Below are 12,213 nucleotides of genomic sequence, written 5' to 3'. Positions count from 1 at the left end.
GCCACGACATGGTTGGTGATGGTGACCAGTCCTTCATCTCTACTTGGGCCTTTAGGTAGCCAGAGCTACCCAGGTCCCATGTGGGTTTAAATCTCCACTCCACTGTTTTCTGCCACTGTCCCTGGAATCCTGGTATTTATCTATCAATCTCTACATTGTGTAGAGCTGGCATTGTAGGTCACAACTTGAAGATGATCCCAAAGAACTATCTACTCTTACCTGCCAATGCTGCAGATTGAAACTGAAAGAGAGGCATGGCTCTAAGCGTGGTTTACACAACATAGCCAAGCATGGTTCAATTCTCTGGTTAACCTTTTGTGAAGCGATTTCACATAATACACAGACACACACACACACACACACACACACACACACACACACACTGCACACATTCAGGTGCTGGTGCTCCTGAAAGAATTTGTAGGGAGAACAGAGGTCCACGAGCTCACAGGTAAGCACTAGAGAAACCAGGAATGGTAAAACCTGCAGGACTGTCTCTTCAACGGAGAGATGCATAACTCGTTTTCCGTCCAGAAGGCTGGGAATGAGGGTGGCTAGCCGTCCAGTGATCTGCGCTATCTGTAACCCCAGGCCATACCATGCTTCTACAGGCAGGACAAGAGATGCCTAGTAGTCCAGGTGACATTTGCATTATCTGTATGGCCAGGGGCTCTCCCAAACTCCCACAACCAGAACTGGAGATGGCTAATAGACCCCACAACCTCTACATTATCTGTATGACCTATGTAACACCTGATCTTCCCCTGGGCTCTTAGGATAACAAATGTACCCCATCTCTCTTTTTTAGAACCCATCTTCATGGAGGAAGTAACATGTATGTTGAGAAGCATCTCAGTGTGATTATGGCCTCCTTGTGCACAGGGCACTGTGTCACACCAGGAAACTGTCTTCCAAATTGTACTATCTTAAATACGCCTGAAACAAACTGCCTGGTGCCAGACCCTAGGAGCTTGGACCAAAACAGGCATGTGTCTTGCCTCACCCGGGTGGTTACTCTGCTGGCTGTGGTGCTCACAGAGATCCCCATGAGAAGTGAAGTGAAGGCTCAGAGGGTGAAGAAGCCAGTCCACGCAGTCAGAATCCACAGATCATTCTCTCTAGGAGAGTAAATTTAATACAGCCATCGCATCTCTTCTGAGCCAGTGTTCCTGGCAGAGCTGAAGCGCACACAGGTCAGGAAGTCACTGCGGCCAGCAGCCTCAGACCCCAACAGGATGTTGAGGGTCTGTTGTGTTAGTGGTGCCCCGAGGAACACACTGCTGCATTAGGCAGATGCTGTGTGTGCTATGTGCATCTATGTGTGCACCTGTGCTCCTGTGCAGGCCAGAGGAAACCGGCTGCCTGTCTCCATCACTTTCTACCCTATTCCCTTGAGACAGTCTCCCGCTGAATCTGGAGCTCAGGTTATACCTTCTCAGCTGCGAGCCAACAAGCCTCACTGATTGGACCGTCCCGCACTGGGCTTTGCAGGCACCTGTAACTTCACACGGCTTTTCATGCAGACACTGATGACCTGAACGCAAGTTCTTCTGCTCACACAGCCACTCATCCACACCGAGCCTCTCCCCAGCCCTTCGCCAGCATTTCTGGGGTAGGAAAGGCCGTGACGGGTCTTTCTGCAGAGGCCTTACCTGGTCATCGTAGCGATACGTGAGGAACTGCTCCCCCGTGGTGTCTTCAAGGAAGCTTCCCTGAGGAGACAGCGCAAACTCAGGAAGGAAATAGGCTCCAGGAGACTTCTCTGCTGTGGCCTAAAAGGCAAGGTCACTTGGTCACAAATAAGACACCGGGAAGGATCCTCTAAGAGACAGAGTCCAAAAGGATCCCACTACAAACCCTCTCCTACCAAGAAGAGAGAAACGGCCTCTGAGCAAGGAGCAAGGTGAGGCGCATCAGACATCAGTGCTGGGACACTTTAGACCAGGATATCCCAAACTGGCACACATGGCCCCTTTCTTCCTCCTCCCACTTTGTGCTCCACCTTCCAGCAATAGAGACACAAAACAATTACTTGTTCAAGTGTTATGATTGCAAATCCATTATTTTAGGATTTTCTTTTCCTTTAAAGACAAGTGTGTTTTATTTTTATTAATGTGCATGCCTCCTGTTTATCTGTATGAATGGATGCCACTCTCATACAGGTGCCCCATGCCTGACTGTGTGAATGTGCACTATGTACCTATGTAGGTACTACAGAGTACCTATGTGGAGTACCAGAGCCTGTCTGTTATGCCACGTGTAGGTAAGTGCCTCAAAGGGCCAGAAGGGGGCGTCAGATCCCCTGAAGCGGGGATTGTCAGCCCTGTCACTGACATGGAGCTGGGAGCTGGACTCTGGTCCCTAGGAGAACAGCAAGAGCTTAATGCTGCTCCATCTCTCTAACCCCCTCGAATTCATTCTCTTTCGCTCCTTTTGCTCTTTCCTTCTTTCCTGCTTCTTGCTTCTCTTTGATGTGAAAGATTGGGGCAGTTTTTCTCCACACTGCAAACAAGATGTGTGTTCATGACAGGAATTTTTAGAAAATGCAGACGGCTACCAAAGACAACGAAAAGTCACCCACAATCCCTGCAACCCATAATGGCGAATTTTGTTATTTGACCATATTTCCTTTGAGGCTTCTGTTTCTTTTATCACAATACTTTGCATGTTTTCATAAACACCCATGTTTAAATAAAGCGCTTTCCTAGGCTGATTTGCTCACAAGTTTAAGGCTCCATTCGTTCCTCGGGAAACTCACACACTTGCATGCAGCTCATTGATCTGAAGCACCAATGGTTGGGGTCTTCAACAGTTAAGACTTCTGCTGTGCAATATCCCTCAGATAAGACGGGCCTGGATCCACGCCCATCGTAGTACCCAGCACACACCGGCCGAGCCAGTCAAGGGCGGCCGAAGCGTGTGAAATGTTTTCTTGAATCTCTGCCTTGATTGAGCCAAGGAGGGATTTGGCAAAGGAAATGGCATGCCTTATACTCAGTCTTATCCAGGTAACACGCATGGAATGATGTTTGCGCAGTCTTACCCAGGTAGCACACGTGGAATGATGATTGCGCAGTCTTACCCAGGTAGCACACGTGGAATGATGATTGCGCACACCCGGACTGGGCCCACTTGCCCTGCTTGGGGAGGAGTGAGGACAAAACAGAGGAGGAGATCACAGGGATCACCCCCCCCCCCCGGAAACTGCTTTCTGCAACAGAACAGCGGGAGAAAAAGCACTCCTGACAGCTCTGTTGCCCCAGGGGTCACCTTTCCATAGTGCGGCAGAATCAGGGACTGGAGATTGAGCTCTGTTGGTAAAATGGTGCCTGGTTTGCATAAACCTTGGGTTTGATCCCCAGCACCAAATGAACCACGTTCAGAGGTTAACATCTGTAATCCTGGCACTCGGGAGGGGAAGGCAGGAGGATCAGAAATTCAAGAATATTCTTGCCTTGGGTCTCCTAAAAAGCATCACCATTTAACAAGTAACAAAAAGCCTCCAGTACCGAAGGGAACATCACCTCTTTTCTATCCTGCTTCTTCCCTGGCCATTGTTGCTTGAGCTCAGACTGATTTCATAAACAAAAACTGAGCTACTGAAATATCAGATAGAGACATCTTGCTTTTTAAACGAAGAAAAGATTACAACACATTCTCTGAGGTTGTTCCAAAAGAGATAAGGGCATATTGTCATTCCCACCGTGATGACAGCCAGGAAGATGGGTTTTGTGCGCTCGGAAAGCAGCTCCTCTGTGTCTGCCCCTAGATCCAAAAGCAGATCGCTCAGCATCCTGCACCAGTTGAGCTGTGTCTCAGCCTGTGTGTGACAAGGTCTCATGAAAGATGGTCTGGTCCTCTTCATGGCTTCAGAAGGCCCGTGCCTCTGACATTTCCACCCAGAAGGGAGGTGACTACTTAACTGTCAGGGAAACTCTAAGCACGTGGCTTCTTATGGGACGAGGAGACCAAAGAGGTCAGGACATCCAAGTAGCAAGAGCTGGAGGCCAGGCCAGGGAGAGAGGGCCAGATAGGAAGTGTGAGAGCTTCCCAGGGCGTAGAGCCAGGGCCAGGGAAAGGCGCTGCCAAGATGCATCATCCACACCAGCCACTGTCCACAGCTGCTGAGTCACCAGGGACAGATGCAGGAGGAATCCGGAGGAGCTCCGGGGACTGTGGATGTGAGACTTGGGGATACAGCTGGGTTCCCCACCCCCAACCCAGCTGAAGGTTGTAATTCTCACAGGAGGAAATACATACAGCCCAACAAGAACTAGATGGCCGCTGCCGACGCCTCCACTCATACCCTGGAAAGGACCATGATGGGCTTGGAATGCTGTAAAAATTGTGATAGGATATATATTTGGTCTCTAACCACAGTTTCTAACACAAGATTCCTAAGACTATTGTAAATTCTGGGGTAACAGAAGGCACATCTTCTGATGCTCCCCCACTCTAGGGGGGCTCTTGGAAAACGTCAAGCAGAAGCTTGTATTGATGGCTTTGTGTGTTAACTTGACACAGGCAGCCATGAGAGGAAGGAACTTCCCTCAGCTGAGGAAATGCTTCTTTGAGGTCCAGCTGTAAGGCATTTTCTCACTTAGGGGAGGGCACAGCCACAGTGTGCAGTGCCCTCCCTGGGTTCTCGGTCCATTGTATATGAAAGCAGGCTGAGCAAGCCATGGGAAGCAAGCCAGAAAGCAGCTCCCCTCCATGGCCTCTGCATCATCTCCTGCCTCAGGGATCCTATTCTGACTTCCTTCACTAAATGAACAACAATGTTCAAGTGGAAGCCAAATAAACCGTTTCCTCCCCAACTAGCTGTTGGTCATGGTGTTTCGTCACACCAATAGAATCCCTCACTAGGACCGAGCTGGTTGGAACCAGACATGTGGTAAGATGATTGAAGCTTCCATCTCATTTCAGCCACTGAGGAATGGGGAGAAACTGAAGCTACAGTTGACATCAGAGACACCATTAACTCTATAATAAAACTATATAATTATATAATAAAATCTCCATTAAAAAACTCAGGTCGAGGCTCAGGGGGCTACTGAGTTGGAGCCCACGTCTCTTTGCCCTTAGGACCATCTCTGACTTCTCCCCTTTCTCCTCTTCCGACTGTTCACTTGTATCCGTAATTGTATTCTTTCTCGTGTATTTTGTTTACGTGACTTGTTTGTTTGACACAGGTCCTCATGTTGTAGCTCCAGCTGGCCCAGAACTTGCTTTCTAGATCAGGCTAGCCTCAAACTTGGGGGCAATCCTCCTGCCTGTACCCCAGAATCCCAGTGTTAGGATTACATTCATGTGCCATCAAGCTTGACTCTGAAGTCTTGATTAAAAACAAAAGAGATCGGTAACTATAAGGGAGGTATTTCCCAGAGTTCCATGAGCCACTCCATCCAGTTAGCAAACCCAAGGAGGGTTCTGTTAGAGGGAGTCTGGCTCACTGCCAACATGGACATGTGACTTTGTCACCAGTATCAGATCTGAACTTGGAGAGAACAGTTTTGTAAGACTGCACCCTTAACCTCGTGGCTCTGATGTTACCTTGGGAGAGACAGCTCCAGAATGAAGAGAAGAACACCCAGCCAGTGCCTGCTGGAGAACTGGTGTCTAGTACTTACACCTCCTTGCTTTTTATGCCTGCAATATTGTGTTGACTGAAGAGCAGGGTAGGAAAAATCACGCTGGGTGGATTTTTATTTTCTGTCTTTCAGGATGCTGTCCTAAGAAGAGAGCACTATGGAAGAGAAAAGGGTATTCCTATCACATAAAACAGGACCTAAGGCACCTCTAAAATCAAGCAGTCAGCAGTTAACGGGAACATAGTGTGACTTGCCACTGAAATTCAGCAGGCTGATTTGAACATTGCTGGCTCAGTCTGAGCCCTGTAGGTGGGATACTCATCTCTCTCTGGAGTGTGAGCTCAGCCAAGCACCACATCACTAACTTACAGAGCTGTGGTCAGTTGAGGCCCCCAAGTCTTTTCCCATGGGCTGCTTTTGAACCACGGTAAACCACGTCCTTGAGTTCTGAGCTGAGACGGGACTGTCCAGCTTCCTGTTGTTCACGTCCCCTTTCCATCTGGCTCGTCAGCCCAGCCTGTCAGGACTGTTTTGAATCCCAGCTCCGTCCCCGTTCATGCATCGCTTTCTCCTTGTTTCACTTCCGCCCAAAAGCAAGGCGTGGGCTCCATCCGCATCCTTGTCACCGAGACACACGCTGAGCAGGCACAGGCTGAAGCCTGGACCTTTGCCTGTCTCCAGGTCCATGAAGAATCAACCCTGGGAGAGTCTCCTCGCTCCCTTCAGATGGCTCCGTGATGGTCATCAAAGAATCAAGAAATAGATCATCCAGTACTCATATCTCGTGATAAAGGTGGGGGGGGGGTGATGCTCAATGGAAGAACAGAGATTCCATCATTCCTGAGAATGACTGGAGCAAAGGCTACATGCCAAGAAGACAAAGCCTGAGCCAAGACCGCTGAGCTCTACCCATGATGCCAGGGAGCTGAGGAGGTCTTCCAAAGTTGCTGTCAGGAACAGTGGGCCAGTTCTAACCAGGGCAGCCACACTCTGCAGGGGAGACTTAGTCTCCTGGATGGAGGGGACACTCCTGCAGGTAGAGTCCCCCGAAATGATGGCACGCCACAAAAGCAGATAGGTGCAGGGACAACAGAGAGACTCTCGGACTCTCAGCCAGCATCAAGTCAGCAAGGACCACTCTCTGAGAATCTCAGACTCTCGGCCAGCATCAGGTCAGCAAGGACCACTCTCTGGGGCCCTCCTGGTAAGGATGGCACATGGGACTCTAGGGTTTGTCCCTTTTAGGACCCAGAAGGAAAAATTCAAGTGACTAACAGTATGAAAACTCAATCCCACACATCTTTCTTCCAGAAACCACAATATGCATTTTGTTTCTTGAACCTGAAATGAAGGTTAAAAAAGAAACTTTCCAGATAATTTTGGTTTTTAAGGAGGATTTCATCATTCTGAGACATTTAAGTATTTGGTTCCGAAACATCCTGATGAAATATAAAACACATTTGCTCTGGCAAAGGTTGGGGCGTGGAGCCTGACAGAAGGATGGTCTCACATTTTTTTATGATTTTTTTTCTTGTTTTACAAATTAACTCCAGGACCAGGCATGGCGACACACGCCTCATCCTAGCCCTTGAGAAGCTGAGGCAGGGGGATCTGAGTTTGAGGCCTTCCTGGGTTATGTAGCAAAACCCTGTCTCAAAAACAAAAATTAATTAGGAATTTAGTATTGTGCATCTCTGTTTACCACCAAGGAACCACATCCCCTGATAGAGAGCAAGCAAAGCCTGGCGTCTTAAACAACAGCTAGGTACAGCTTCAGCTAAAATACTAGGTTTACACTTGATCTTCTTTCTAGGTCACGTGTTTTTAAGAAGTGTGAGTAGCAAAGCAGGTAGGGAAGGGCCAGGCAGGTGTTCCAGAGAGAAGGTTCTCGAAATGTAAATAAGTCACGTTAAGACTCTAGCATTGTAATTTAGATCTAAATGAAGTTCACTGTGTCCATATCTCTCTCCCTCCCTCTCTCCCTAGCTGCCCCTCTCTGTCTCTCTCTCTGTGTCTCTGTCTGTCTCTGTCTCTATCTCTGTCTCTATCTCTGTCTCTCTGTCTCTCTGTCTCTCTGTCTCTCTCTCACACACACACACACATCCTTCATCGGCAGAGCTCTGAGCAGTCAATAAAAAGATCTTGCTGAAACACGTGCCTTTCAGTTTCCTGAAAGAAAAAAAGAGTTGAAAATGGCATCTTCTTACTCCTCGACCTCTCTGAGACTCCAGTGCTCAGCATCAGGCATCATACGGGTTCCTCTGATAATGGAGTTCTTTCCCAGAAACCAACCCAAGCTGCTGAAGCCCAGCATGGAGCCCCGTGTGTCCCTTGTCTGCATGCTCTCTCTCCTACAGGAGGCTCTAAGACTCATCTGTTACTCCAAACGGAAAGTCTCCCTGCCAATATACAATCCTCATCCTCTTTTTCTGGGTTCTGCCCCCCACAAGCTTAAAGAAGAGTCCATTCTTCAAGCCCTTGAAGTAAGCTGACCCTTTCGGAAACAGCTGCAGCTTAAAAAATGAAACAAGGAACTGGGTCTGCCTTAAAACACCTCAGGAAACTGAACAGAACGAGCAGGGCTCCCTGACTGAAGAAATACCTGAGGTGTGATACCCGGACACCTAAAGCCCTGGTTATGCTCTTCCTCTTTCTAGTCTTACCCTTCCTGGCCCCATTGCCCAAGAGAGGGAGACAAAAACCCCTGCCAAGGAAGTCAGTGGAAAAAGGAATGTGGGTAGGGGGAGAAAACGACTTGGGGCGGGTCCTGTGCAGGAGTGGGAGGACCAGGGGTCCCCTTCATTCTGGCCCTGGAATGACTGCAACACCCTGACAGGAGACCAGAATTCTGTGCTGAGGTGAGATCCTACATGGATCTGAGCAGGAATTCTGTGCCTGCGATGAAGGAGACTCTCCAGGCCCTGACAGGAATGCTGTGTGAAGGGACAACACTCTCCAAGCTCTGGCAGGACGGCTGGGTGAAGAGGGAACCGTTGTACAGACCCTGACTGGGACGCCATGTAAAGAGCGACCACACCGCAGGCCCTGGGGGGAGGGATGTGTGAGAGAGACCGCTCTGTGCACCCTGGAAGGAAGGGTGAACTGAGGAAGAGCCGTATGTAGGCCCAACATGAGTTCCATGCTGAGAGAAAATGCTTGTTCTTCGCCTTGGAATCTGCGCTTTGACCCTGAAGTGAAACTTGTATTTTCCCACAATCATCTCTCCGGCAGAGGCAAGGCAAATTGACCTTTTAGGTGAAGGATGAATAACACGAATAACTATTTTATTTTAGCAACGCGATAAGAAGCTCCAAAAGGAAGGAGTATGCAAGTAAATCTGGAGGTCTGTAAGGCCTGTTGCATCACTCAATCAATACACGTTCATTATAACCTCATATGGTGCCTCACACCTGCGATTCCAGCCATTGGGAAGCTGAGACAGGAGGATGCGCCTGAGGCCAGCATCAACTATAGGACGAGACTTTGCATCACAAAAAGAAATAAGTAAACAGACTTCATCCTGTGTCTTCCATGTGTCCAGCGGTGTTTCTAACACTGACATTTAAGCAGCCAACAAAACAGACAGGAATCAAGTCCTAAAGAGTTCAGAGTCTAAGCCGGCAGAGCAGGAAGTAACCAGAGAAGCCAATTGCAGGTGAGGTCATACAGGAAAGGAAGGGGTGGGGACAGAATGCCAATGGCAGTTGAACATGGGGTGGTCAACGCCAAGTAGGTGGGAAGTCCCTAGGGAATCGCCTTCTTGTCTGAGTCTCTAAACTAATAGGAGTATCTTGCCCTTTTCCTTGGGGATCCCAGTGTCTCTAGGCTGGAACCTGGTGAGGTTTCCACTAGCAATAAACTTTGTAGTCTGCTCTACCTACAGCACCAGGAGCCCTTTGCTCTGTGGCCCACGCAGCTCCCTGGCATCGGGACAGCCTTGGCCAGGTTTAGCTTCCCGCTCCTCTGCCTTCTGCCTGCTATCCTCTGTGGCGGGCCACACCTGCCGTTCCTCTGTCTGGAGAACCACAGCCTGGCACTGGTCACGCCCTCATGACACAATCACAGCGTGTGCATGTAAGACGTGCCAATCGGTAATCACCCACACATGGTGCTCTTTGCTGGCAGCGTGGTGGCGTTACTGAGTGGCATGCAAACCTGCACACAACCCTCATATAACCCTCACGCATGAATCTGTTAATCAGTAGCAAAGGGAATAAAAGCATTGTAGCTGTTCTCTTTGGCAATGAGACACCTCCCAACCTGACAACGTCCAGAAAGCCACTGGGGACATAGACATATTTATTCTAGGCCTTTCCTCAGCCCTACAGCTGTGTTGCTTTCAGGAAACAACACGTCTGTGGGGCTGAAACCATGCAAGCTTTCAAAGTGAAGCAAGTCTCCCGAACGAAAGACAAGACAGAAACCGGCTGTGTTTGCCCATACTCTAAAAGTCGCTTGTGTTCACCATACACTGGTTTGTTTTTCTAAGTTTTCAAGGCAGGAAGTGTGCAGAGGAGCCGCCAAAACTGGATGCTCAAACCTTTCAGAGCATTCTTAAGCAAGTAAGACGGCCCGGCAGATAACGATTTAGACTCGGGGTGTCTGTGCTCCGGGTATAAACGACAACACTCCAAGTCCCATGAACCTCAAAATCTTGAAGCTTAGCATCAAAGATATAGGACTTCCTGAAGATAAAAGGTGATGCTTTCGTAACAAGATACAAACATCCGCTTTTGTAGCCCAGTGGCCGGAAAGGCACACCAGCGCTCTAAATCAGCAATGTACTACGTCCTTGGTTAAAAGGGCACTATGTTATAACATTATACATTCTGTTTAACAAAAAAAAGGGGGGGGAGCATGCTAACTATTGTCCTTGATCAAATTATATGTTAGGGGTGATACACATCTCTGGATTTAAATTGACATACTTTTAAAGTATAATTTTTAATTTCTGAAAAATGTAATTAAATTTATTTTGGGTCTCTGAAACAGAATCCTACTGTCATGTATTTGTTTTGACGTGAAACTGTCCCTTAGTTTTGAAGCCCAAGTAGTAAACACTGAGTTCACTGAAGTCTGTGGTCCAGATATATGGGAAATCACACTCCTAAACTAGTCCCACATGGAGATACTAGACACCTGTTGCAATGAGTGACAGAAATTCAGGTCCACAGAGGGCCAGAGTAGCCTGTGAAGCCAAGCCACCTCCACAAGAAAGTGAGCCTCTGGATCTGTACACACAGCCCCAGGACTTTTTCCAACATCACTAAACAAAGCCAGGCGGACTCAACAGCACCCCAGGCAGGCAGGCAGGCCAGAAGATGCAGGTGGAGTAATGTTTATTTACTATGCTTTTTAATTACTAAAGTAATATTGTTGCCAATTTTTTTTTAATCCACTGAAGAAAAACCAAACAAACTAAAAAGAATGCCTCTGGTGCTTTTGTCATGAGTTACTGCATTTTTTTTTTCATCAAAATCAGGCCCAGGTGAGAAACGAATAAAGATCCTCCCTGGGTCAAAGGGCCTAAGATGCAGTCACACTGGGGTCAATGACGGGAAGTAGAAAGTTAACTTCTAGACAAGAATGCAAGCTCGAAGAGCTCTTGGGTTGCTTGCCCTCACTGCATCCAGGACGGCGTTGTGTTCCTGAGGAGGCAGCTTGCATATTTTGAAAAATCCTACATCCTCTTAAGACCTCGGACTTCTCATTTGGTAAATGGACTGAAAGCCATTCGGCTTCCCACAGTTGCTGTGCCGCTGTAATCCACGTGGGAGAGCTCCGCCAGCCAAGGGGGCCTCGCAGATGATCAATGCTATGCTTATTGAGATCCTAGGGTTCCAAAAGCAAGTTTTTAATTTGCGAGTTAATGCAAGCATGCACCGAGGACTTTCCACGGCAGATGCTGTGTTATCCGTGAGAGAAGTATCGCACGCCATGCTCTCTGGCTGCTCACCATCTGGGTTGGAGTACGGACCGAGAGTCGAGCTAACAGGAGATTACCAAGACACGTGATACCAGCCATACTGTAGAGGAAAAGACAGGGCAGTTCAGCCGCACACGAGGGTGACACAGAGGCAGTGGCCACCAAGGAGGGGTGTAAAGGATAAGCAGAAATCACCCTGAAAGGCAGAGAGCAAATGGAGAAACAGAACCTTCTCAAAAGCATGAGCAAAGGTGGAAGGCTGGGGAGAACAGAGCAAAGCTGGATGAAGTGGAGCACAGCCCTGCACAGCTGGAGCACCGGGCATAAGAGGAGTGGAAAGAGGAGGACATGGCAAACCATCAGGATCCTGACGGGGAGTGGACAGCAGGTCATGAAATCCGTGTTCTCCTTCAGAAGACTGGGGGAGGGCATTAGAAAGTGACATGATTATAGACGGAAGGAGGGAGGAGTGACAGAGGCAGGGGAATCAGCAAAGGGACCAGTAATGCTCAGGGGTGAATTCATGGCACCAACAACTGACAGAGGGAAATTAGTCATGATGAAATAATATCTCAGGACACAGGGTATGAAAAATATTATCCCACTTTATATGACATACGGGGGGAACTGTAAATAAAAACTGACCAGGAAGCAAAGAAGGAAGGAAGGGAGGGAAGGAGGGAGGGAGGGAGGGAG

General features: G+C 48.5%; 1 protein-coding gene across 1 annotated transcript in view; it reads right to left on the bottom strand.

Annotated features, from left to right (window-relative positions):
* Window positions 1–12,213, bottom strand: part of Adamtsl3 (ADAMTS like 3) — a 226,202-nt gene that overhangs the window by 187,814 nt on the left and 26,175 nt on the right. The window contains exon 3 of the mRNA XM_005357679.3: window positions 1,653–1,772. Coding sequence (XP_005357736.1) covers window positions 1,653–1,772 — 120 coding nt within the window. The remainder of the gene's footprint in view (window positions 1–1,652; window positions 1,773–12,213) is intronic.

This window comes from Microtus ochrogaster, chromosome 22 (assembly GCF_000317375.1).
Source record: "Microtus ochrogaster isolate Prairie Vole_2 chromosome 22, MicOch1.0, whole genome shotgun sequence".
Lineage (NCBI taxonomy): Eukaryota > Metazoa > Chordata > Mammalia > Rodentia > Cricetidae > Microtus > Microtus ochrogaster.
The sequence above is the reverse complement of the archived record's forward strand: the minus strand, read 5'-3'. Positions and strand labels throughout refer to the sequence as shown.